Source organism: Ovis aries, chromosome 4, assembly GCF_016772045.2.
Source record: "Ovis aries strain OAR_USU_Benz2616 breed Rambouillet chromosome 4, ARS-UI_Ramb_v3.0, whole genome shotgun sequence".
NCBI classification, from domain to species: Eukaryota; Metazoa; Chordata; class Mammalia; order Artiodactyla; family Bovidae; genus Ovis; species Ovis aries.
Window position 1 is genome coordinate 106,358,558 of NC_056057.1, and position 24,148 is coordinate 106,382,705.

The 24,148-nt window shown below is 44.6% G+C and overlaps 2 protein-coding genes and 1 long non-coding RNA gene across 3 annotated transcripts in view; 2 read left to right on the forward strand and 1 right to left on the reverse strand.

Moving 5' to 3' along the window:
- DENND11 (DENN domain containing 11) overlaps positions 1-370 on the reverse strand; it is a 50,779-nt gene extending 50,409 nt beyond the window's left edge. The window contains exon 1 of the mRNA XM_042248931.2: positions 281-370. The gene's annotated coding sequence lies outside the window, so the exon portion shown is untranslated. The remainder of the gene's footprint in view (positions 1-280) is intronic.
- LOC121819442 (uncharacterized) lies at positions 97-2,232 on the forward strand. Its single transcript, XR_006059716.2, has 2 exons — positions 97-180; positions 285-2,232. It is a non-coding gene; the product is annotated as an uncharacterized LOC121819442 (long non-coding RNA).
- A 16,363-nt stretch (positions 2,233-18,595) lies between these two features.
- Positions 18,596-24,148, forward strand: part of WEE2 (WEE2 oocyte meiosis inhibiting kinase) — a 34,643-nt gene continuing 29,090 nt past the window's right edge. Inside the window, exon 1 of the mRNA XM_004008116.6 lies at positions 18,596-18,960. Within this exon, the coding sequence (XP_004008165.2) occupies positions 18,616-18,960 (345 nt within the window). The 5' untranslated portion in view covers positions 18,596-18,615. The remainder of the gene's footprint in view (positions 18,961-24,148) is intronic.

A 24,148-nucleotide genomic window follows, 5' to 3' on the forward strand; every position in this document is an offset into this window, starting at 1 on the left:
GCCGCCGCCGCCGCCGCCCGGGCCTCCGCGCACCCGCCGCGCCGCCGCCGCCCCAGGCCCGCACCTGCTCCGGCCGCCCCGCCCCGCCCCGCGCCCAGCGTCCTCCCACCCCGCTCGGCTGCGTGCCGATCCCGCCCGAGGAGGCGTCCTCCCTACCCGCTTCGCGGAACTGCGTGCCAGGTTTGAGATTTCACGGATGCATCTGCGCTCTCCGGGATGGGGAAAAGTGCGGTGACCGGGACGCGCAGCCACTTGCATCTGCCTACCTGTGCTTTCTCACCTAGGATTCCGTGGGATGACCGTACCGCCGTGAATTGTTATTCGCCACCATTATTTTGAAAGTCCCCTGGACATGCAGACCGTGACAGATAGGTGTTACATAACCCTCGATGTGCGGCCAGAGCTCCCGCGGCGCTGCGAGTGAAGCAGAAGAGGGGAGCGGTGGCTGCCTGCGTTGTTTGCGCTTGGGATGTGGCCTGATCCCCTGAAGCTGTGGGCTTTGGTGTCCGGCCTGGAGCAGTTGTGTGTATCGCTCTGTCGGTGTGCCCTTGAATGGGCTGGAGAGTGCCTGACCCTGGGCTTCCTGGACCCTGCTCAGGGCGCCATCCATTGCAGTGACTGAGTCTCTACAGACAGTGGGGGACCGTCACTTGCCCTTGGCGCGGGCTGGGGGGTGGGGGCGGAGAGGTTGCTCTAAAATAATCGCCTAGAGGAAAGCAGTCCCTATTCTTTAGGGTAGAATGCTGCCTGGACTCTGTATTGTTCTGAATTTTGGTCTGGAAGCAGCAACCTTGGGTTATCACTGATGATCTCCTTGAGAAGAGGGGTTAGATCGTGTTATCACTGCCCTTCTAGCTCGTAAATATGACTCTTTATAACACCCCCTGGGTAACAACCAGTAAACAAATCCACTGGGTCCTTCTGAGGGCAGGCAAAAACCCCAGGCTGTCCTGAACCGTGGAGAAACTGGGTGTCTGAACTAGTCTCTCTCCTCATCTGATTCTTTCTCATTATTTTAATGGCTATTCCTATTTTCCCCACCTCCTCTGATGACATAACCACCAGATTTACCCCAAGGGTCGAGGCATTCAAAATGTTACTTCTAAATAGAAAATGGGGGTTCATGCTGCTGCTGCTGCTAAGTCGCTTCAGTCGTGTCCGACTCTGTGCGACCCCATAGACAGCAGCCCATGAGGCTCCCCCGTCCCTGGGATTCTCCAGGCAAGGACACTGGAGTGGGTTGCCATTTCCTTCTCCAATGCATGAAAGTGAAAAGTGAAAGGGAAGTCACTCAGTTCTGTCCGACTCTTAGCAACCCCATGGACTGCGGCCCACCAGGCTCCTCCATCCATGGGATTTTCCAGGCAAGAGTTCTGGAGTGGGGTGCCATTGCCTTCTCCCATGGGGGTTCATAGAATATCCTTAATCCATTCCCAAATCGTCCGCTTTAGTCTGACTTTCCTACCCCCCCCCCTCCTCCACATCAAGGGACTTCCTTTTCTGATTTTTTGTGTGGACTCACCCCATCCAGAATCCCCTAGTTTTAATACCCTCAAGTTGTATATATATACCAGGAAATAAACTCATTATCTCCATCCCAATTGATTTTCTGTATAAACAGAAGACCAAAATGTTCATACCCTAAATCTAGCAGCTTTTCCAACCTTCATTTAAGCAGGAGGTCTAGCTCACCAGCCATCATGTCATTCTTAAGACCTGTGAGTGCTCAGTCACATCTAACTCTTTGTGACCGCGTGGGCTGTACTCTGCCAGTCTCCTCTGTCCATGGGATTTCCTAGGCAAGAATACCGGAGTGGGTTGCCATTTCCTTCTCCAGGGGATCCTCCCTACCCAGGGATCAAACCTACTTCTCTTGTATTGGTTCTTTACCACTGAGCCCCCAGGGAAGCCCTGCATAGTGCATGCTCAACAAATATTTGTCAACTAAGTAAATGAATGAAAGTAGAGCCTTAAGCCTCTATACAACTGGCCCCTCCCACCAGGCTTAATCTCATATCTTGCACATAGAGCTCAAAAACGATGCTGATGACACCCTGCTTAACGCATTCACAGTATGAAAGAGGCTCTGTACCATCAGATTGATCTTTTCTTTGTCTATTGAATTTCACAGGATGATAGGAAGGGAACTAATTGAACTTAGCTGTTGGAATAGAACTGGTGAGAAACCTGTGTTGAAGACAAGAAGAAATAAAGATCTGTCACGTTCAGAGACCTAAGGGTACTGTTGAATTTATTTCATTTTCTGGTGACGCCACGTAGCATTGTTGTCATTGTTCAGCCTCTGAGTAGTCTCCTACTGTTTATATGACTCCATGGATTGCAGCATGCTAGGCTTCCTTGTCCTTCACTGTCTCCTGGAGTTTGCTCAAGCTCATGTCCATTGAATTGGTGATGCCATTCAACCATCTCATCCCCTGTCGCCCCCTTCTCTTGCCCTTAATCTTTCCTAACATCAGGGTCTTCTCTAATAAGTTGACTCTCCATATCAGGTAGCCAAGTATTGGAGCTTCAGCATCAGCATCAGTCCTTCCAGTGAATATTCAGGGTTGATTTCCTTTAGGACTGACTGGTTTGATCTCCTGGTATCCAAGGGATTCTCAAGAATTTTCTCTAGCACCACAGTTTGAAAGCATCAATTCTTTGGCACTGAGCCACACAGCATACAAAACCTTTATTCCCCAACCAGGGACTGAATCCACGCCCTCTGCAGTGGAAGCATGGTGTCTTAGTCACTAGACCACCAGGGAAGTCCCAATGTTAAATATTTTAATGAGTTCCCCTAGAATCCCATATATCTCAAATTTTAAATGAAATTATTTTACTTTTCCAAATACCAATATGTCTACATTATGTAAAACACATTGCATAAAACATCTATATTATGTATCTATAATATATAAAAATACATTGTATATAAGATATATTAAAGTATTTTTGCTTTATCATCTTACCACTGAGTTGGCCCCTGTTAACATTTTGTTTAGTCTATCTCATCAATTGTAGGGTGCAAAATTTTTCACTTGTTAGGATTGCTATGGTGGCTCATATATGCTGCCAGCCCTGTTGAGGTCTAGGTCTCACAGGGGAGATGTGTGTCTGTTTTTGCAGCCATCTGAGGCAACACCAACCTGAGTTGATGCTCTGAGTTAAATTGCCCTGAGTTAAATTCTCTGCTGGAGGTTCTTTGGACCATGCTGGTAGTGTGAATTCAAAATGCAAGCTAGTACAAGCCCTACCTTATAATTCTTAGGTGAGATTTTTTTTCTTCTTTTCTGCATCCAATGACAAAGTTGAGACAAGCAAGCTCCCTTGCCCAGCCTTCTCTACATGGGAGGTTTATTTGTTGAAGCTATGTAGACAACATCATATTACACTCAGCATCACGGACACTTTTTATTCTCAGTGGTATGTGAAAATAACAGTAAAATAATGGTGTATCTTAAAATAAATGATAGATTTAGATGTTTTTCTTCCTGGGTGTTTACATGTTGAAATCATACTGTATATCAATTTTGTATTCTTTTTTTCACTTATCAAACTGTGAACAATTTGCCATTCTATTAGAAACTTTATACACATCATTTTAATGGTTCCTCATGTATGCATTCTGAAAATTTATTTACCCATTCTCATTGTTGGAAAATCAAGCTTTTCCCTTTTTTGCTGTGGCTGAATTTCACTCTGAACTCACAATAGATACTTACACTATGCCAAGTCCTGCTGTGAAGAAAACAGACATCCCTTCCCACCAGGCTTTCAGCCTAGCAGACAAGGCAGCTCTCAGGGAAAAAATGAAATCTAGAATGAGGGACGACAAACAGGGCAGGTACAATTGGTCACTCACGCTGCTGACTTACGACAGATTGCCAGAGGTGGCAATACTGGCTTAAGGTGCATCCATGTTTTGATTGTACTGCCAAATTGTTGAGTCACAAGTGTACAAAGGCCTCAATCTCACTTCCCTCTCATCCCAAATAGATAGTGCCATTTAAAATCTTTTTTTTTTTTTTTTTGCCAGTTGTCAGATGGCCGTGGTATTTTAAATTAATCTTTTGTGACTGAATCTAATCATGGTTTTGAAATAAATGTTGGTGATTTGTGGTTCCTCTTCAGGGTAGTGTCAGAAGACACTGTCTAAAGAATTGTTATCAACTGGCATGAGTTCTTTATGCAGCAAGAATATTTATCTTGTATGTCTGTTATTAATGTAGAATATTAATATATGTATGTGTGTGCGTGTGCTGTGTGCTCAGTCCCTCAGTCATGTCCAAGTCTTTGTTACTCCGTGGACTGTAGCCTGCCAGGCCCCTCTGTCCATGGGATTCTCCAGGCAAGGAACTGGAGTGGCGTGCCATTTCCTATTCCAGGAGATTTTCCCAACCCAGGGATCAAACCTGCATTTCTTCTGTCCCTTGAATTGGCAGTCAGGTCCTCTACCACTGAACCACCTGGGAAACCACATATATAAATTCACATATAAATTTCTATTTCTAGGAGAGGTAGTCTTCTTTCTTTACTCATTTTTTTTTAAGTCATCGGCCATTTCTTTGACAATCACTTTTCCATGTGAAATTTAAAATCATTTTATCCAGTTTCCAAAAAACTACGAATTATTTTCAGGTCTAACTGAATGAGATCTGACCCCTAAATAATGCAGGTTTGAACCACATGACATCCGCTGGATCACCAAAAAAACCAAGAGAGTTCCAGAAAAACATCTATTTCTGCTTTATGGACCATGCCAAAGCCTTTGACTGTGTGGATCACAATAAACTGTGGAAAATTCTGAAAGAGATGGGAATACCAGACCACCTGACCTGCCTCCTGACAAACCTGTATGCAGGTCAAGAAGCAACAGTTAGAACTGGACATGGAACAACGGACTGGTTCTAGATAGGAAAAGGAGTACATCAAGGCTGTATACTGTCATCCTGCTTATTTAACTTCTATGCAGAGTACATCATGAGACATGCTGGGCTGGAGGAAGCACAAGCTGGAATCAAGATTGCCAGGAGAAATGTCAATAACCTCAGATATGCAGATGACACCACCTTTATGGCACAAAGTGAATAAGAACTAAAGGGCCTCTTGAAAGTGAAGGAGGGGAGTGTAAAAGTTGGCTTAAAGCTCAGCATTCAGAAAACTAAGATCATGGCATCCAGTCCCATCACTTCATGGCAAATAGATGGGCAAACAGTGGAAACAGTGTCAGACTTTATTTTTCTGGGTTCCAAAATCACTGCAGATGGTGATTGCAGCCATGAAATTAAAAGATGCTTACTCCTAAAAAAATAAAAATAAAAAAAATAAAAGATGCTTACTCCTTGGAAGGAAAGTTATGACCAACCAAGACAGTATATTAAAAAGCAGAGACATTACTTTGCCAACAAAGGTCTGTCTAGTCAAGGCTATGGGTTTTCCAGTGGGCATATATGAATGTGAGAGTTGCACTATAAAGAAAGCAAAGTGCAGAAGAATTGATGCTTTTGAACTGTGCTGTTGGAGAAGACTCTTGAGAGTGCCTTGGACTGCAAGGAGATCCAACCAGTCCATCCTAAAGGAGATCAGTCCTGGGTGTCCACTGGAAGGACTGATGCTGAAGCTGAAACTCCAATGGTTTGGCTACCTCATGCGAAGAGATGACTCATTGGAAAAGACCCTGATGTTGGGAAAGATTGAGGGCAGGAGGAGATGGGGACGACAGAGGATGAGATGGTCGGATGACATCACTGACTCAATCAATGGACATGGATTTGGGTGGACTCTGGGACTTGGTGATGGACAGGGAGGCCTGGCATGCTGCAGTTCATGGGGTTGCAAAGAGTCGGACACGACTGAGCAACTGAACTGAACTGAACTGATGAAGGCAAAACTTCAGTGTGGGGATCTTGTCATTGAATCAGTAGGAAGAAATGACTGAGAATGTTTGGGCAAATTTCTTGGGACTTCCTGAGCCCACCCCTCGGAGTAGAGAGAGAGAGTCAAGAATGAGGCAGAACAGACCTAGCCCTTAGAATGAGGCTTTTTCATCCATAATAATTTCTTCCCTTTAAGGTAGTGAGTGTGTATGTGTTTGTGTATGTGAGAAAGAGACAAGGAGAAAAAGAGACACAGACGCAAAGAACCTCATCTTCGCGGCTGCAGGACTGGACTTGGACTTGATCACATAGGCAACACTGCTGTAATTGTAGAGATCCTGGGGATGGTCAAATGCCACGTAAATTCTTCCAACTGTGCCCACAGAGAAAAGATCAGTCTAATGACTCTATATCATTTTAAACTCTCTGCTCCTTAAAGTATGGGCAGTACACCAGACATCTCTAAATTATTGGGATTTCAGGTTAGAACTTTGTTCCTGTTCTAAGAACACTGTCTTGAGAGAGGACAAGTAGTTTACCTCTGTTTTAACAGCCATTCTGATGAATATCCTCTAGTTCTAGCAAACAGGCAATTCATTAGAATCTAATTTATTATATAGTTTTATAGTAGGTTTCAAATAAATAGATTAATCTAAGGATTTTTACTAATGACACCAAAGTATTCATGGGTTAAAGGATATGTTATCAACGACGGGCTGTAAAATATTCTAGCACACACCCCCAAGGAAGGTGCAAATGTAAGTGAAACAAGATTGTACAATTGCTCTTAATTTTTGGAACCTAGATTATCAGTCCATCAGGACCCATTATACCATATTTCCTCTACTTTTGGTGCATTTGAACATTTCCACAAGAAAAAACAGAACAAGAAAAGTATTCGTGATAGACTCATCAGCTTTAAAATGACTTCCAGGCTTTATCTTAACTGGCCTACAATCTTTCCTTGGAATTCTGTTCTGCTGCAAATGCTATTTATTAGACACAGATGTATAAGCACTTACAAAGGAGAAACATGGAGGCCAAATATAAGCATTGTTCAATTCAGTTCAGTCGCTCAGTCGTGTGCGACTCTTTGCAACCCCATGAATCACAGCACGCCAGGCCTCCCTGTCTATCACCATCTCCTGGAGTTCACTCAAACTCACGTCCATCGAGTTGGTGATGCCATCCAGCCATCTCATCTGCTGTCTTCCCCTTTTCCTCCTGCCCCCAATCCTCCCAGCATCAGAGTCTTTTCCAATGAGTCAACTCTTCGCATGAGGTGGCCAAAGTACTGGAGTTTCAGCTTCAGCATCATTTCTTCCAAAGAACACCCAGGACTGATCTCCGTCAGAATGGACTGGTTGGATATCCTTGCAGTCCAAGGGGATTCTCAAGAGTCTTCTCCAACACCACAGTTCAAAAGCATCAATTCTTCGGCACTCAGCTTTCTTCACAGTCTAACTCTCACATCCATACATGACTACTGGAAAAACCATACCTTGACTAGACGGACCTTTGTTGGCAAAGTAATGTCTCTGCTTTTCAATATGCTATCTAGGTTGGTCATAACTTGCCTTCCAAGGAGTAAGCATCTTTTAATTTCATAGCTGCAATCACCATCTGCAGTGATTTTGGAGCCCAGAAAAATAAAGTCTGACACTGTTTCCATTGTTTCCCCATCTATTTGCCAGGAAGTGATGGGACCAGATGCCATAATATTAGTTTTCTGAATGTTGAGCTTTAAGCCAACTTCTTCACTCCCCTCTTTCACTTTCATCAAGAGGCTTTTTAGTTCCTCTTCACTTTGTGCCGTAAGGGTGGTATCATCTGCATATCTGAGGTTATCGATATTTCTCCTGGCAATCTTGTTTCCAGCTTGTGCTTCTTCCAGCCCAGCATTTCTCATGATATACTCTGCATATAAGTGAAATAAGCAAGGTGACAATATACAGCCTTGATGTACTCCTTTTCCTATTTGGAACCGGTCTGTTCCATGTCCAGTTCTAACTGTTGCTTCCTGACCTGCATATAGGTTTCTCAAGAGGCAGGTCAGGTGGTCTGGAAATTCACAAAAACAAAATGGCTGTCTGAGGAGGCCTTACAAAGAGCTGTGAAAAGAAGAGAAGCCAAAAGCAAAGGAGAAAAGCAAAGATACAAGCATCTGAATGCAGAATTCCAAAGAATAGCAAGAAGAGATAAGAAAGCCTTCTTCAGCGATCAATGCAAAGAAATAGAGGAAAACAACAGAATGGGAAAGACTAGAGATCTCTTCAAGAAAATTAGAGATACCAAGGGAAGATTTCATGCAAAGATGGGCTCGATAAAGGACAGAAATGGTGTGGACCTAACAGAAGCATTGTTAGTGAGTATTGTTAATGATTGATATGATTATCAGTAGATTGACTGGGGCTGGTGGTGCTGTCTCTGTGCACTCTCTCTTAGTTGAGGGAGGAGCTCAAGATAAAGTCCCCTTCGTGGCTCTTGGCTTTGCTGACCACCCTTGTCATGGGAGAGATTCCCTGGTAGCTCAGCTGGTAAAGAATCCTCCTGCAATGAAGGATGATCCCCTGGCGAAGGGATAGACTACCCACTTCAGTTTTCTTGGGCTTCCCTGGTGGCTCAGCTGGTAAAGAATCCACCCACAGTGCAAGAGACCTGGGCTCGGTCCCTGGGTTGGCAAGATCCCCTGGAGGAGGGAAAGGCTACCCACTCCAGTATTCTGGTCTGGAGAATTCCATGGACTATATAGTTCATGGGATAGCAAAGAGTGGGATATGTCTGACTTTCACTTTCTTTTTTGTCGGGAGCTAGCGTGAGGAATCCCACCCGTGACAAGGTCTTGCGGAAGGAAGCCTGACAAAATGGAAGGACGTGTTTGGCTTCAGGGATTCCCCCTGGAATTTCCTGAGCATCCACCCCCCAAGACCAGAATCTGCCTGATTTCCTGTGTTATGCTTTCCACCTACTCTTCTGTCATTAACAGGGGACTGTCCCCCACCACCTTTTTCTGGAAAAAATTAGAGCATTTAGATAATAAATTTCCTGGGCATAATACGAGTGTTTCAATCCAAAAACCCCTCTGATGGCTTTGCAGGCTGCGCATGTGATTGTTTGAGGTCTCCGGACTGCGGGAGGCACAGGAAGTTTAAAACATCCTAGGAATGTAGGGGCTTCTGAGGAGTCAAAATCATTAGAATAGGACTGATTAAAGGTTTCATTTGTTGAGCCAATACTTGCTGCCAAATTTTCATATCTTTTATTTTTAGGTATAGTTGGTATATAGAAAAACAGGTAGTAGACCTGGTATTAGCAACATTAAATCTTTGAGTTAAGTACTTTCTTTGTTATAACCCACTGCACCTTTGTTCTACAGGAATGTAACTTTTTTGTACTTTGAGGGTGATGCAGAGTAAAGAAAAAACACTTCTAGGGAAAAGGAGTTTTCTGGACAATTATCCAGGAAGAGAGCCATAAAAACGTTAACAAGCCTCTTGGCCAGAAGATAATGTAAACCACCTGAGACCTTTTGTATACGGGAGGGTATGCAAAAAGAAAGCCTTGTCTCAATGAGGGTCAGGACTGCGGCCCCTGCATAACTCTATTTCTTTATGTACAACTTGGGGTATATAAGCTGATTTTGAAAAATAGTTTTTGGAGTCTTGCACCGATGCTGGGCTTCCCCATGTCGTTCTTTTCTTTTTCCAGCTGAATTCCCATCTGGAGCAGGGAGGCTCATCATGTCTACTTATTTGTCCTGGCTTCTAAGATCCGTAAGAGAGAGAGCCCAAGGCAGGGCACTCTCTGATATTCAAACGGACGCCGGTGGCCTAACGTAGATGGTGCAAGCTCCTTGTCTGGAACTTTATTGGTCTTCCACATAATCCAAGTTATTCAGCCCTCTTTCTCTACTTAATTTTCCTACTCTACTATTGTTTCTTAATGTAATCTTATATTAATAAACAAATAAGTTTTTCTCACGCCAACGCTGTCCCGGCTTCGAATTCCCTGGATCCGCCGGGGCAGGACCCTAGCACTTTTTCACTTGTCTTGGGAAGAGCGGTCTTAGAAGCAGGAACACCTGGGACCCCTACTGGGATGGGCTCCAGGACTGGGACAGCTGTGCCCATCTTTGGACCTGCTCTAGGCCAGGGCCGCTGAGGAACTGTCCAGGTTGCTAAGTAATACATGTCACATGTCGGTAATGAAAGTGTTCTGCTTTTCTCTAAGTTATTGCAAGTTTCTGCCCCCATCACCCCTCCCCCGCCCCCACCAGGGTTGAAGCAACATTTCCGGATTTCCGGTTGTGATGAAAGACTGAGCAAGAAAAGGACAAGGAAGACAATGTGGTTGAAGCCTGAGGGACCTTCGAGATATCACTGCCTAGACTTCCTGTTTCCCCAGTGAGCTGGTAGTGATGCCTCTACCTGTTATTGAGGCCCTCGGGCCCTTTCCTGAAAACCTTGACTGCTGCTCTCTTGCCTCTGCGGTTGTCCTTCAGTCCTTCCGTCATGTCTGACTCTTTGTGACCCCATGGGCTGCAGCACGCCAGGCTTCCCTGTCCTTCACTATCTCCTATTGCCTCTAGAGGGCACATGCTGGGGATAAAGGTCAGCTTTTCTCCCCTTCCCAGAAAGTCTGGCAGTAAAAATGCCCAATTCTTACCTGGGAAACCAGACCTCCCAGTGGTTCCCCGTGGGAGAGTCCTATCAAATACACCATGATCCAACATTGGTATTTTTTCAGAGTCTGGACTGACTCACTCTTAATTCAGTCTTCCGGAAAGATGTGGCGGAGCTTCACTTTAGCTTGTTCAAACATTTTTTACATTTCTCCCTCCTTACTGAGGAGAAGATCAGGTCGGCATGTTTCTTCTTGGAGCTCTCACGTTCATTACCAATATGTGACATGTATTACTTAGCAACCCGGACAGTTCCTCAGTGGCCCTGGCCTAGAGCAGGTCCAAAGATGGGCACAGCTGTCCCAGTCCTGAAGCCATCCCAGCAGGGGTCCCAGGTGTTCCTGCTTCTAATAGCCCTCTTCAAAAGACAAGTGAAAAAGAAAGTGAAAGTCAGACATATCCGACTCTTTGGGGTATAGACTCTCAAATATTTTCCATGACCTTAGTTTTACTTTTGAAAAGGAAAGGTATGCCTTTTCAATGTAAATGTAAATTTCTAGAAATGTAAATTTCTAGAAATGTAAATTTCAACCTCTTGCAAATCTGACTGGAATTAGCTGGATTTTCCTGCTTCTGTTCTTCCCATCAGAGAACGACAGAGTCCTTCAGAAACGTCAAAATTGAAGTGTGGTCAGAGCTCTGAGTTTGGGAGCTTTCTCATCACTCAACAGCGTCAGTAGAATGCAAGCTTTCCCCAGGCACGTGATTTCGGGAACCCAGCCCTGAGATTCAAAGGTGAGTTCCACCTTGTAGATCTCACTCCTGAGGACTTGACCTTCCTGCTCTGCAGAAATCCTTGTAACGATATGAGAAATGTTTGAATTTCAAAACAAAAAAAAGTCCAATACTGAGTACTTTTAACAAAAACTGAGGTATATTAATTTTATTTTCCCAAGTCCATTCAAAAACAGCTTATGGAACACCTATAATGCGTTCCACTTTAAGAGAAAAATCCTTTCCCCTCTTTTCCTCTTATTGCCACAGATTACTTGGGTTCCCCTTCTGACATTTCATCTCAACTGTGATGGGAAGCTTTGTGCCTGGGGTGGGTGCCTATTAACACGCACTGAAGCAAAGATGCAATTTTGCACAATGTAAAGAGGATAAGGACAAAGAAAAGAATAAAGCATGACACCAAAAACAGCAGGGCTGTGGACCAGACAGAAGATGTGCATCTCCTGGGACCCTTGGACAATCAAGGTCAGTGACTGCACAATCCTTACTGTTCTATTTTCCAGATTGGGAATATTTTTTCTGTACTTGTTATTATAACTAGCTGGGCTTTCCAGGTGGCACTTGCGGTAAAGAACCTGCCTACCAATGAAAGAGATGCAACAGACGTGGGTTTGATCCCTGGGTTGGGAAGAACTCCTGGAGGAGGAGGTGGCAACCCACTCCAGTGTTCCTGCCTGGAGAATCCCATGGGCAGAGGATCCTGGCAGGCTACAGTCCACAGGCCCACAGAGTCAGACATGACTACAGCAACTTAGCATGCACGCATGCATTATAACTAGTTATATCTGAGGCCTTAGCGACAATCATCAGTTCAGTTCAGTTGCTCAGTCGTGTCCAACTCTTTGCTGCCCTATGAACTGCAGCATGCCAGGCCTCCCTGTCTATCACCAACTCCTGGAGCCTACTCAAACTCATGTCCATTGAGTCACTGATGCCATCCAACCATCTCATCCTCTGTCATCCCCTTCTTCTCCCTCCTTCAATCTTTCCCAGCATCAGGGTCTTTTCAAATGAGTCAGTTCTTCACATCAAGTGGCCAAAGTATTGCAGTTTCAGCTTTAGCATCAGTCCTTCCAATAAATATTCAGGACTGATTTCCTTTAGGATGGACTGGTTGGATCTCCTTGCAGTCCAAGGGACTCTCAAGAGTCTTCTCCAACACCACAGTTCAAAAGCATCAATTCTTCAGGGCTCAGCTTTCTTTATAGTCCAACTCTCACATCCCTACATGACCACTGGAAAAACCATAGCCTTGATGAGATGGACCTTAGTCGGCAAAGTAATGTCTCTGCTTTTTAATATGCTATCTAGGTTGGTCATAACTTTTCTTCCAAGGAGCAAGTGTCTTTTAATTTCATGGATGCAGTCACCATCTGCAGTGATTTTGGAGCCCCCAAAAATAAAGTCTGCCAGTGTTTCCATTGTTTCCCCATCTATTTCCCATGAAGTGATGGGACTAGATGCCATGATCTTAGTTTTCTGAATGTTGAGCTTTAAGCCAACTTCTTCACTCCCTTCTTTCACTTTCATCAAGAGGCTCTTTAATTCTTTTTCACTTTCTGCCATAAGGGTGGTGTTATCTGCATATCTGAGATTATTGATATTTCTCCTGGCAATCTTGATTCCAGCTTGTGCTTCTTCCAGCCCAGCGTTTCTCATGATGTACTCTGCATATAAGTTAAATAAGCAAGGTGACAATATACAGCCTTGATGTACTCCTTTCCTGATTTGTAACCGGTCTGTTGTTCCATGTCCAGTTCTAACTGTTGCTTCCTGACCTGCATACAGGTTTCTCAAGAGGCAGGTCAGGTGGTCTGATATTCCTATCTCTTTCAGAACTTTCCACAGTTTATTGTGATCCACACAGTCAAAGGCTTTGGCATAGTCAATAAAGCAGAAATAGATGTTTTTCTAGAACTCTCTTGCTTTTTCGATAATCCAGCAGATGCTGGCAATTTGATCTCAGGTTCCTCTGCCTTTTCTAAAACCAACTTGAACATCTGGAATCTCACTGTTCCACATCAGGAAATTCCATCTGGAATTTCCATGGTTATGTACTATTGATGCCTGGCTTAGAGAATTTTGAGCACTACTTTACTAACAAAGCAAAATGATAGGATACCAAAAGAGGAACTCCTCAGGTCATTAGGTGCCAAATATGCTACTGGAGATCAGTGAAGAAATAACTCCAGAAAGAATGAAGGGATGGAGCCAAAGCAAAAACAATACTCAGTTGTGGATGTGACTAGAGATAGAAGCAAGATCCGATGCTGTAAAGAGCAATATTCATAGGAACCTGGAATGTCAGGTCCATGAATCATGGCAAATTGGAAGTGGTCAAACAGGAGATGGCAAGAGTGAACGTCGACATTCTAGGAATCAGCGAACTAAAATGGACTGGAATAGGTGAATTTAACTCAGATGACCATTATATCTACTACTGCGGGCAGGAATCCCTCAGAAGAAATGGAGTAGCCATCATGGTCAACAGAAGAGTCTGAAATGCAGTACTTGGATGCAGTCTCAAAACGACAGAATGATCTCTGTTCATCAGACAAATGGCTATCTGGGGAGGCCTTAAAAATAGCTATGAAAAGAAGAGAGGCAAAAACCAAAGGAGAAAAGGAAAGATATAAGCATCTGAATGCAGAGTTCCAAAGAATAACAAGAAGAGATAAGAAAGCCTTCTTCAGTGATCAATGCAAAGAAATGGAGGAAAACAACAGAATGGGAAAGACTAGAGAGATCTTCAAGAAAATTAGAGATACCAAGGGAACATTTCATGAAGATGGGATCGATAAAGGACAGAAATGGTATGGACCTAACAGAAGCAGAAGATTTTAAGAAGAGGTGGCAAGATTACACAGAAGAACTATACAAAAAAGATCTTCATGACCCAGATAAACATGATGATGTGATCACTCATCTAGAGCCAGACATCTTGGAATGTGAAGTCAAGTGGGCCTTAGAAAGCATCACTACGAACAAAGCTAGTGGAGGTGACGGAATTCCAGCTGAGCTATTTCAAATCCTGAAAGATGATGCTGTGAAAGTGCTGTACTCAATATGCCAGCAAATTTGGAAAACTCAGCAATGGCCACAGGACTGGAAAAGGTCAGTTTTCATTCCAATCCCAAAGAAAGGCAATGCCAAAGAATGCTCAAACTACCACACAATTGCACTCATCTCACATGCTAGTAAAGTAATGCTCAAAATTCTCCAAGCCAGTCTTCAGCAATACGTCAACTGTGAACATCCGGATGTTCAAGCTAGTATTAGGAAAGCCAGAGGAACCAGAGATCAAATTGTCAATATCCGCTGGATCATGGAAAAAGCAAGAGAGTTCCAGAAAAACATCTGTTTCTGCTTTATTGATTATGCCAAAGCCTTTGACTGTGCGGATCACAATCAACTGTGGAAAATTCTGAAAGAGATGGGAATACCAGACCACCTGACCTGCCTCTTGAGAAATCTGTATGCAGGTCAGGAAGCAACAGTTAGAACTGGACATGGAAGAACAGACTGGTTCCAAATAGGAAAAGGAGTATGTCAAGGCTATATATTGGCACCCTGCTTATTTAACTTCTATGCAGAGTATATCATGAGAAACGCTGGACTGGAAGAAACACAAGCTGGAATCAAGATTGCTGGGAGAAATATCAATAACCTCAGATATGCAGATAACACCACCCTTATGGCAGAAAGTGAAGAGGAGCTGAAAAGCTTCTTAATGAAAGTGAAAGAGGAGAGTGAAAAAGTTGGCTTAAAGCTCAACATTCAGAAAACGAAGATCATGGTATCCAGTCCCCTCACTTCATGGGAAATAGATGGGGAAACAGTGGAAATAGTGTCAGACTTTATTTTTGGGGGCTCCAAAATCACTGCAGATGGTGACTGAATCCATGAAATTAAAAGACGCTTACTCCTTAGAAGAAAAGTTCTGACCAACGTAGATAGTATATTCAAAAGCAGAGACATTACTTTGCCAACAAAGGTCTGTCTAGTCAAGGCGATGGTTTTTCCTGTGGTCATGTATGGATGTGAGAGTTGGACTGTGAAGAAGGCTGAGAGCCAAAGAATTGATGCTTTTGAACTGTGGTGTTGGAGAAGACTCTTGAGAGTCCCTTGGACTGCAAGGAGATCCAACCAGTCCATTCTGAAGGAGATCAAACCTGGGATTTCTTTGGAAGGAATGATGCTAAAGCTGAAGCTCCAGTCCTTTGGCCACCTCATGGGAAGAGCTGACTGATTGGAAAAGACTCTGATGCTGGACGGTGCTGGGGGCAGGAGGAGAAGGGGACAACCGAGGATGAGATGGCTGGATGGCATCACTGAATCGATGGACGTGAGTCTGAGTGAACTCTGGGAGTTGGTGATGGACAGGGAGGCCTGGCGTGCTGCGATTCATGGGGTCGCAAAGAGTCAGACACGACTGAGCGACTGAACCGAACTGAACTTACTAAAGTGTAAGATGAGTACAATTGTGTGGTAGTTTGAGCATTCTTTGGCATTGGAATGGCCTGAACTTTTCCAGTCCTGTGGCCATTGCTAAGTTTTCAAAATTTGCTGGCATATTGAGTGCAAATTCATCTGCTGAGTGCTAATACACAGAAGGTTAATGGCACAAGTTTCTGATAGAATTACTGCTGATAATATAAGATCTAAGTCATCATGATGGCATAGTTGCCACCCTAGGCAAACAGTGCAGTCCTAAATAAAGGTAATTGACAATTCTAGCAAGGCAGAGAGGAAAGCCAGGGGTGATGGTGAATACAAACGCAGCAACCCTGTTCTCTGCCTGCAGGCCTGTGATCCAGACTGTTTCAGGTTAGGCTCATCCTCCCTGAGAGCAGAGCCAGTCTCCAGCTGTCCTGGAGAGGTGAGAATGACTAGTTATGACCTCAAGAGGGGAAAATTGATCAGCACCAAGCCTGTAGTGAAGGAATTATATCATATGGCCTCCTGGTTTGTAAAGTGAAAGTGAAGTCACTCAGTCATGTCCGATTCTTTGTGACCCCTGTGGACTGTAGCCTACCAAGCTCCTCTGTCCATGGGATTCTCCAGGCAAGAATACTGGAGTGGATTGCCATTTCCTTCTCCAGGGGATCTTCCCAGCCCAGGGATTGAACCCTGGTTTCCCGCATTAGAGGCAGATGCTTTAACCTCTGAGCCACCAGGGAAGCCCCCTGGTTTGTAAACAAGAACCCAACTCCAAAGCCCAGAATTTCAGTTAACAGGAACTTCTTTGTGAAAAAGTGAAAGCATTAGTTGCTCAGTCATGTCCAACTCCTTGTAACCCCATGGACCCCACCAGGCTCCTCTGTCTGTGGGATTCCCCAGGCAAGAACACTGGAGTAGGTTGCTATTTCCTTCTCCAGGGGATCTTCCTAACCCAGGGGGTCTTCCTGAAGACCCACAGATCGGACCTAGGTCTCTTGCATTGCAGGCAGATTTTTTACCATCCGAGCCCCCAGGGAAGCCTGTGGGATGCCAGATCTCTGACCAAGGTGAGCAGGGAGCTACCCTGTTGAATGATCTGGAAAGTCGGCACAGCAAGAGGGACTGGGAAGGACACAAGAAGGCTTGGGTGGTGTGCACACCTAAAAAGCTGGGGCATGAGAAGGTGTTTAGCTGAAAAGACACTGTCATATGCCCCCAGTTATTCTTCTCTTGGATTAAGCTCCTCGTGAGTTCAGGTGGGGAATAGGAAGGGAGTGAGAGGGGAGAAATGAGTGGAAGGATTGTTAAAGAGAGAGAAGGTGGAAGGTGGGTGCCAAGTAATGGGTGACCAAACACCATCAAGAGATGGGACAGTGAGTTTGTTTCATTCAAGACCAAACCCAGGACTTCCTGGGGGTCCAGGGGCTAAAAATCCCTGCTGTCAATGCAGGGGACCTGGGTTCGATCCCTGGTCGGGAGCTAGATCCCACTTGCTGCAACTGAGAGTTCGCATGCCACAGCTGAGACCTAGCACAGCCAAATTAAAAAACTAACAGCAAACTCATGCTCACCAGTTCTCTCACTTTGGGTCCACATCTGTCATGCAGTCAATTTCTCCTGTCCAGTCCCTCCAGAGTCTCCCCTGAGGGCACCAGGGGCTCATTACATCATTTTCCTTTTTCACAGATTGCTTTCACATGGTTTCTCCTATAAGATGATATCAGTGGCCTTATTTTGCTCCTCAAAGCATTTTTTATATTCCCCTCCCCCTGCAATAGGGACCACTCTCAGAAAGAAATTGAACAATATGTGTAAAAGATATCTAAACAGTAAGAAAATACATTTTATAAAATAAGGCATGTGGGGCCCAAGTAGTCACCATTTTCTAGTAATACATTTATCTGTCTCTGTGTTGCTGATCTTTCTACCTTTCTTTGGGGTATAAAAATGTGTCCAGTTCTCTAAAAGCTTTAATCGATCATTCCCAGGGGTAAGAGGAGAGTGTGGAGATGCCTAAATTAGGACAGGTGTGTCTGGTAGAGATCTCAGAGCGAAGTCGTTCAGTTGTATCCAACTCTGTGTGACCCCATGGACTGTAGCCCACCAGGCTCCTCTGTCCATGGGGTTTTCCAGGCAAGAATATTGGAGTAGGTTGCCATTTCCTTCTCCAGGGGATCTTCCCAACCCAGGGATTGAACCTGGGTCTCCTGCATTGCAGGCAGACGCTTTATCTGCTGAGCCACCAGGGAAGCCCAGTACAGATCTCAGCTGTGTGTCTATTAGAGAGATGAACTCCAGCCAAGATACGTTAGCTGCTGTTTGAGGATCATTATGCTATCCAGGTGATACTGAATTCTAAGGAACTGCTATTAGCCACTGAGTGGGTGGTGAGTGTGGGGAGAGAAGAGGGCCAAGAGTGAAAATGATGTCTTTCCAATAATGAGCTTGTTCCTAATTAGCAAATGTGTATTTTTAAAAATTTATTATAATACTTTATTGTTAAGTAAAATTACAGATACCGATGTGTATGTTTAAAGCCATGCTAAAGTAAATAATCCAAGTGTCTTCCCAGTAGTTGGTAGAATATGGGTTCAGGGAGACTGCGGGAGTTCTATACATGAATCGGATTTAATTGCTCAAAAAGTTACTGCAGCCTTCTTTAATCAGAATGGAGATAGAGAGGAGCTGAGAGCTTACAGGTGCACGGTACTTAAGTGAGAAAACCAATGGCGTGTCTCCGTGTAGCTGTTAGTTGGCCGAAGGAAAGCAGGGCTGGGACTGGGGAACTTGTCAGCTTACGTTCTTTCTCCTCCTCGTTTCAGCAGCTCCGTTTCCTTCTGCTAGGCCTTCTTGCCCAGGTGGTAAAGCGCTTTGGCTGAGATGGGTGACAACGATGAGCACAAAGAACTGAAGCAGAAGTTAAACTTTTCCTGTTGTGAAGAGGATCATGAGAACAAGGGGCAGAAGGAAGCACAGGAAAGCAAGGAGGCCCAGAGTCCAACCCCAGAGAGGCCTAGAGGTCAGGATTCAGAGGCGAAGCTCACACCTCCCAGGATGCCCCTTAGTAACGAATGTGACCTCAGCGCACTTCGCGAAAGAGACCCAGCTAGTCCAGGTCAGGGTCTCGGGACTCCAGTGGCACACTCCCTGGCACGCCCTGAAACACCACCAGCCCCACCAGACAAGAGCGGGCTGTCACACTGTGAGAGCCCCTTCACTCCCAAAGTAAGTCCACTATGGGGGGTGGGGGGGGAGGGAGCCAGGCCACCTAGGCCTGTGGTCCTTCAGTTCAGCTGATAGAGATTGAGGGTGCAGTCCTAGGTGTGTGGCGGATGTGCTTCATGCTCTGTATATGTCTTCAATTACGTATTTGCTGGTGAAAATGAAGAGTCGAAAGCTACCAGAAAACAGAATTGTCTTGCTATCTGTCTACTGAAAACCATTGCTGTAGGCCCCAGATAAATCTTGGATGGGGAAAACTTTCCTAGTGAAAGAATATTGGAGCTGGAACAAATAGAGGTCTATAGGCCAACCTGTACCCTGTTGTTGTTTAGTCGCTAAGTCATGTCCAACTTTTGTGACCCCCATGAGGCTCCTCTGGCCATGGGATTTCCCAGGTAAGAATACTGGAGTGGGTTGCATTTCCTTTTCCATGAGATCTTCCCAACCCAGGGATCAAACCCATGTCTCCTGCACTGGCAGGCAGATTCTTTACCACTGAGCCTCCAGGAAAGCCCAACCTGTACTCTACCTATGAGAAAACCAAGGTCTTAGGAGAAAAACTGGCCTGTTATTCAGCCAATGGCAGTGAAAGGACTGGATACACAATCTTTGGAGCTTAGTCTATTGTTCTTTCCATTATGCCAACTGGCTCTATTTTTCTGTGATTATTTACTATTATTGCCTAATACGTTTACTTCACTGTTTGAACATATATATATCTTTGCTAATGCTCTTTTCAGAAAGAAGTCTTCACCCTTTCTTGGTCTAGTGAGGAACAGGCTCTCATAGGTGAACAAAGAGGTGACATTGATACTACTTTATAAGCTGAGGATGGCAAACAAGCAAAAGTCCCGAGAAAGCATCTTCCTTTCTTTTGCTGTGCTTGGTCTCCCATTGTATCATGCATTCTGTTAAAGCTAGGACCGGGCAGGGGTACCTCTGATAGACTGGTGCCATGGCACAAGAGCCTTAGGCCTGGAATTAGCTCTGCTTCCTGCTGGCTCAGCTTGAGGCACTTAAGATCATGGTAATAGCATCTCTGCTTCCGATGGCCGCACAGTCACTGTCAGAGGTCTCCTTTGTACCTGCTGAGGGTGGCTGCCACGTCTGCCAGGAAATACCAGGCTTCCTGTCTGAATGGTAGACAAGCTACTTTCATATCTTCATGCATCCATCTGTGGGGTTTTCAACGGTCCCAATAACCAATCAATCATCCATTTATTTTTTGAGAACCCACTGTGGGCTGGGAGCATATGGCAGTCTCCAGGAGGGGAGCTGTGTCTGCAGATACCACGTGGTAGGTGATTCAGGGGTGGTCAGAGTTCTCCGGGTGGATTGCTTCTCAGTAGCTGGTCAGGAAAGAAATGAAAGTAAAGCAAGTATAAGAAGGTCAATGAAAGTAGGTATGGTTTTAACACTTGGCAATTAGGGGGAGAGTGGATTGAGAGCATATGGTTCTGAGCGAGAGTGCACAGGCAAGGAGGAGGCATGGTATGTGTATTTTCATCCATTCGCTGAAGACTTTTAACACCTTGATACGCTCGCAGACCTTCTGCTGATAAGCCACGCACTGCCTCAGTAAGCGCCTGCAAAATGGTGTGAGGCAAAAGCTCATTGTAGTTTTTGACTTGCATTTCTCTAATAATTAGTGACGTTGAACATCTTTTCATGTGCCTCTTGGCCATCTGTCTGTCTTTTTTTTGACAAATGTCTATTCAGGTCTTCCTTCTGCCCAGTTTTTGATTGGATTGTTTGTTTCAATGACATTAAGCCTCACGAGCTGTTTGTCAATTTTGGAGGCTAAATCTCTTGTCGATCGCATCATTTGCAAATGTTTTCTCCCAATCTGAGGTCTGTCTTTTAATTTTGTTTAGGGTTTCCTTTGCTGTGCAAAGGCTTTTGAGTTTAATTAGGTCCCATTTGTCTTTTTTTTTTTGTTTTTATTTCCATCATTCTGGGAGACAGATTGAAAAAGATATATAATAGTAAGCAATAGTAAGTTAAGGGCAGGTATGCTAGAGGAGCGGTAGTGTGGTGAAAACTAACGAGACATGAAGTCTCAAGACAACCAGGGAACCTTTCCAAAGAAAGCAATATTTGAGAGCAATCTTACAGAATGAGTTGGAGTTTGCTAGAAAGAGAAGGATTGAGAACTCAAGGCCGGGGGAAAAATATCTACTGAGTCCTGGAGGGAAAAGATCATGCCACACCTGGAAAACTCCATGTTATTCAGAGCAGCAGGGGTCTGGGTATGCGAGAGGGCAGGCAGAGGGGCCAGGGTAGGTAGGTAGGTAGGTAGGAGCTTGACCAGGATTTTATCCTGAAAGTGTTGAGACAGCCATTAAGTGGTTTTGGTCAGAGACATTTCTGAGAAATCATGACTTTCATGTGAAGGATGGAATGGAGTGGGAGAGACTAATGAGGCAGGGCAGTGTTCCCAATAGATCTGTTGAGAAAAGAGAAGGGCCTTTTCTCAAAAAGGCCTGAACTAGGACAGTGTTGGACTTGGTAAACTGAGAGATATTTAGGAACTGGTAACTGACTTAAGGGAGGGGTCCCCGGGAAAGGAGTGGTCTCAGGGGCTGTGAGGCTTCCTGCTTGTCTGATTGAGTAGGTGGTACTTTGAATCAAGGTAGGTGACGTTAGAGGATGTATGGGTTTGGAGAAAGAGATATGGTGTAAGTTGTTGGATACATGGCTCTACACTGCAGGAAAACAACCCCAGTTGGAGAGCTATACTTGGATATCACCGGCATTTAGGAAGCTGTTGAAGCCATGGGTGTGTTTAAGTTTATGTAACGTGTCTGCCAGAGTAAGAAGAGAAGTGGTACAAGTTAGGAACTGTAGAAACACCAAGATTTAAGGGACAGAAAGAAAACAGAGCTTGGGAGGGAAACTGGAAAGCAACTGAAAAAGTATACACTTTATGAAAAATATAGCTGGGATCACGATCAGAGGAGAGAGTACCAGGGTGATGGTACTTGGTGATGTTATACTAAACATGGGCTTCCCGGGTGGCTCAGTGGGAAAGAGTCAACCTGCCAGTGCAGGAGATACAGCAGCTGTGGGTTGGATCCCTCAGTCGGGAAGATCCCCTGGAGAAGGGAATGGTAACCCACTCCAGTATTCTTGCCTGGAAAGTCTCATGGACAGAGGAGACTTGTGGGCTACAGTCCATGGGGCTGCAAAGAGTTGCACGTGACTGAACACACAACATACATGTACTAAAGACAGGGATGCAGAGCGAAGGAGGGTTGGCTTAATTCATCCTTGCTGCAGGGACAGGGCCAGAAATCATGGGAAATGACCAGGTCACCACAAGGACTTCCTAGCAGAATTATCTAGATATAGAAGAGTTTCCTTAGGAGGTAGCAAGTTCCCTGTGGCTAAATGCATGGAACACTAGTTGATGACTAGTGTAGGAATACTGTAGCAGGGATTCAGGCGTCAGGAAGCTAACAGTTGGTTCAGTTCAGTTCAGCCGCTCAGTTGTGTCTGACTTTATGCAACCCCATGAATCACAGCACGCCAAGCCTCCCCATCCATCACCAACTCCCGGAGTTCATTCAGACTCATGTCCATCGAGTCGGTGATGCCATCCAACCATCTCATCCTCTGTCGTCCCCTTCTTCTCCTGCCTCCAATTCCTCCCAGCCTCAGGGTCTTTTCCAATGAGTCAACTCTTCGCATCAGGTGGCCACAGTATTGGAGTTTCAGCTTCAGCATCAGTCCTTCCAATGAACACCCAGCACTGATCTCCTTCAGGATGGACTGGTTGGTACTAGGCCTTAAAAGTCTTTCCCAGTCCCTGTGATGTGTGTCTTACGGGAGGTTGCCACCTTCTCTCACCATCTTCAAAAGTCAAGGAGCTATTCCCCAAATTTCCTTCCTTTCTCTTAATCACCTGTCATAAGAGCTGCTACTTACACAGAACTAGCTATACTCTATGGGACACACTTTTACTTTCCACCTGGTCCTCTTTCCATGTTTTCAGTCTGTTTTATTTCCAAGCAGAGCTCATTTTCATCATAAATCTTCTTGCAAACTGTATTCTTTGGGATTTCAAAAGGATTACTCATAATTCTATCACTCTGGCAATAACATCTGTATTAATATCTTTCCCTATATTTTAAGTGGTGTTCACAAAATCAGCCCTCATATTTCTGGACTAGGAATTCTGGTACTGTCTGCCTTGATACAAACACTTTCCCTTACTTTTAGCTGAAAAGTTTCTAGGCCCTTTTTGTTGTCCTTGAATTGCATCAACTGGAATTATGTGCCCTGTTCCAGGAGTGGGTGCCCGACTGCCTCATACACGACAGGTGTATTTTATTTTCTGTGATAATCAGCATCACACACACACACACAAAACTTTCAGAAAATGATTTACTATAATTCTAAATTCGCTTCCTGAATCACATTGACCATTGAGAAATACCATATTGTGTAGTTTTATTTCTTTTGAACCAATGCTCAACAGTAAACTTACAGTAAACTTATGGGAAAATTGATTGTTGTTGATGGCTTTGAACAATGATAGCCCCAAGGTTGTTGGCCCTCTGAACTCTAAGACCTATGTAGTTAGTTAAGTCGCTCAGTCATGTCCAACCCTTTGCGACCCCATGGACTGTGTAGTCTACTCCATCCGTGGGATTCTTCAGGCAAGAATACTGGAGTGGGTTGCCATTTCCTTCTCCAGGGGATCTTCCCGACCCAGGGATCGAACCCAGGTCTCCTGCACTGTGGGTAGACGCTTTAACCTCTGAGCCACCAGGCAAGCATAAGACCTATGTAAGCCCTTATCAAAACTCTTCACGGAGTCCATTTTTCCTTCATTTAAAACAATGTTAGGTTACTATGTGTACTCTGTTGCTTCCTTCATTTCTGCTTCTATTAATCATTTAATGAGTATTTATAAATAAGTTCAGGATACGTTCTTTGTAGACTCACATTTTAATTACCTCTTTGTGTAGTGAGTCATGTTGTAACCTAGCTTCAGCTTTTACACTCAAAAGTCATGGGCAGAGACAATCAAAATGGTAGAATTCCTTTTGAAAGAGCCTCACAACACAATGGCTATAGTTAGGGACTCAGTTGTGTCCTACTCTTTGTGACCTCATGGACTGTAGTCAGCCAGGCTCTTCTGTCCATGGAATTCTCCAAGGAAGAATACTGAAGTGGGTAGCCACTC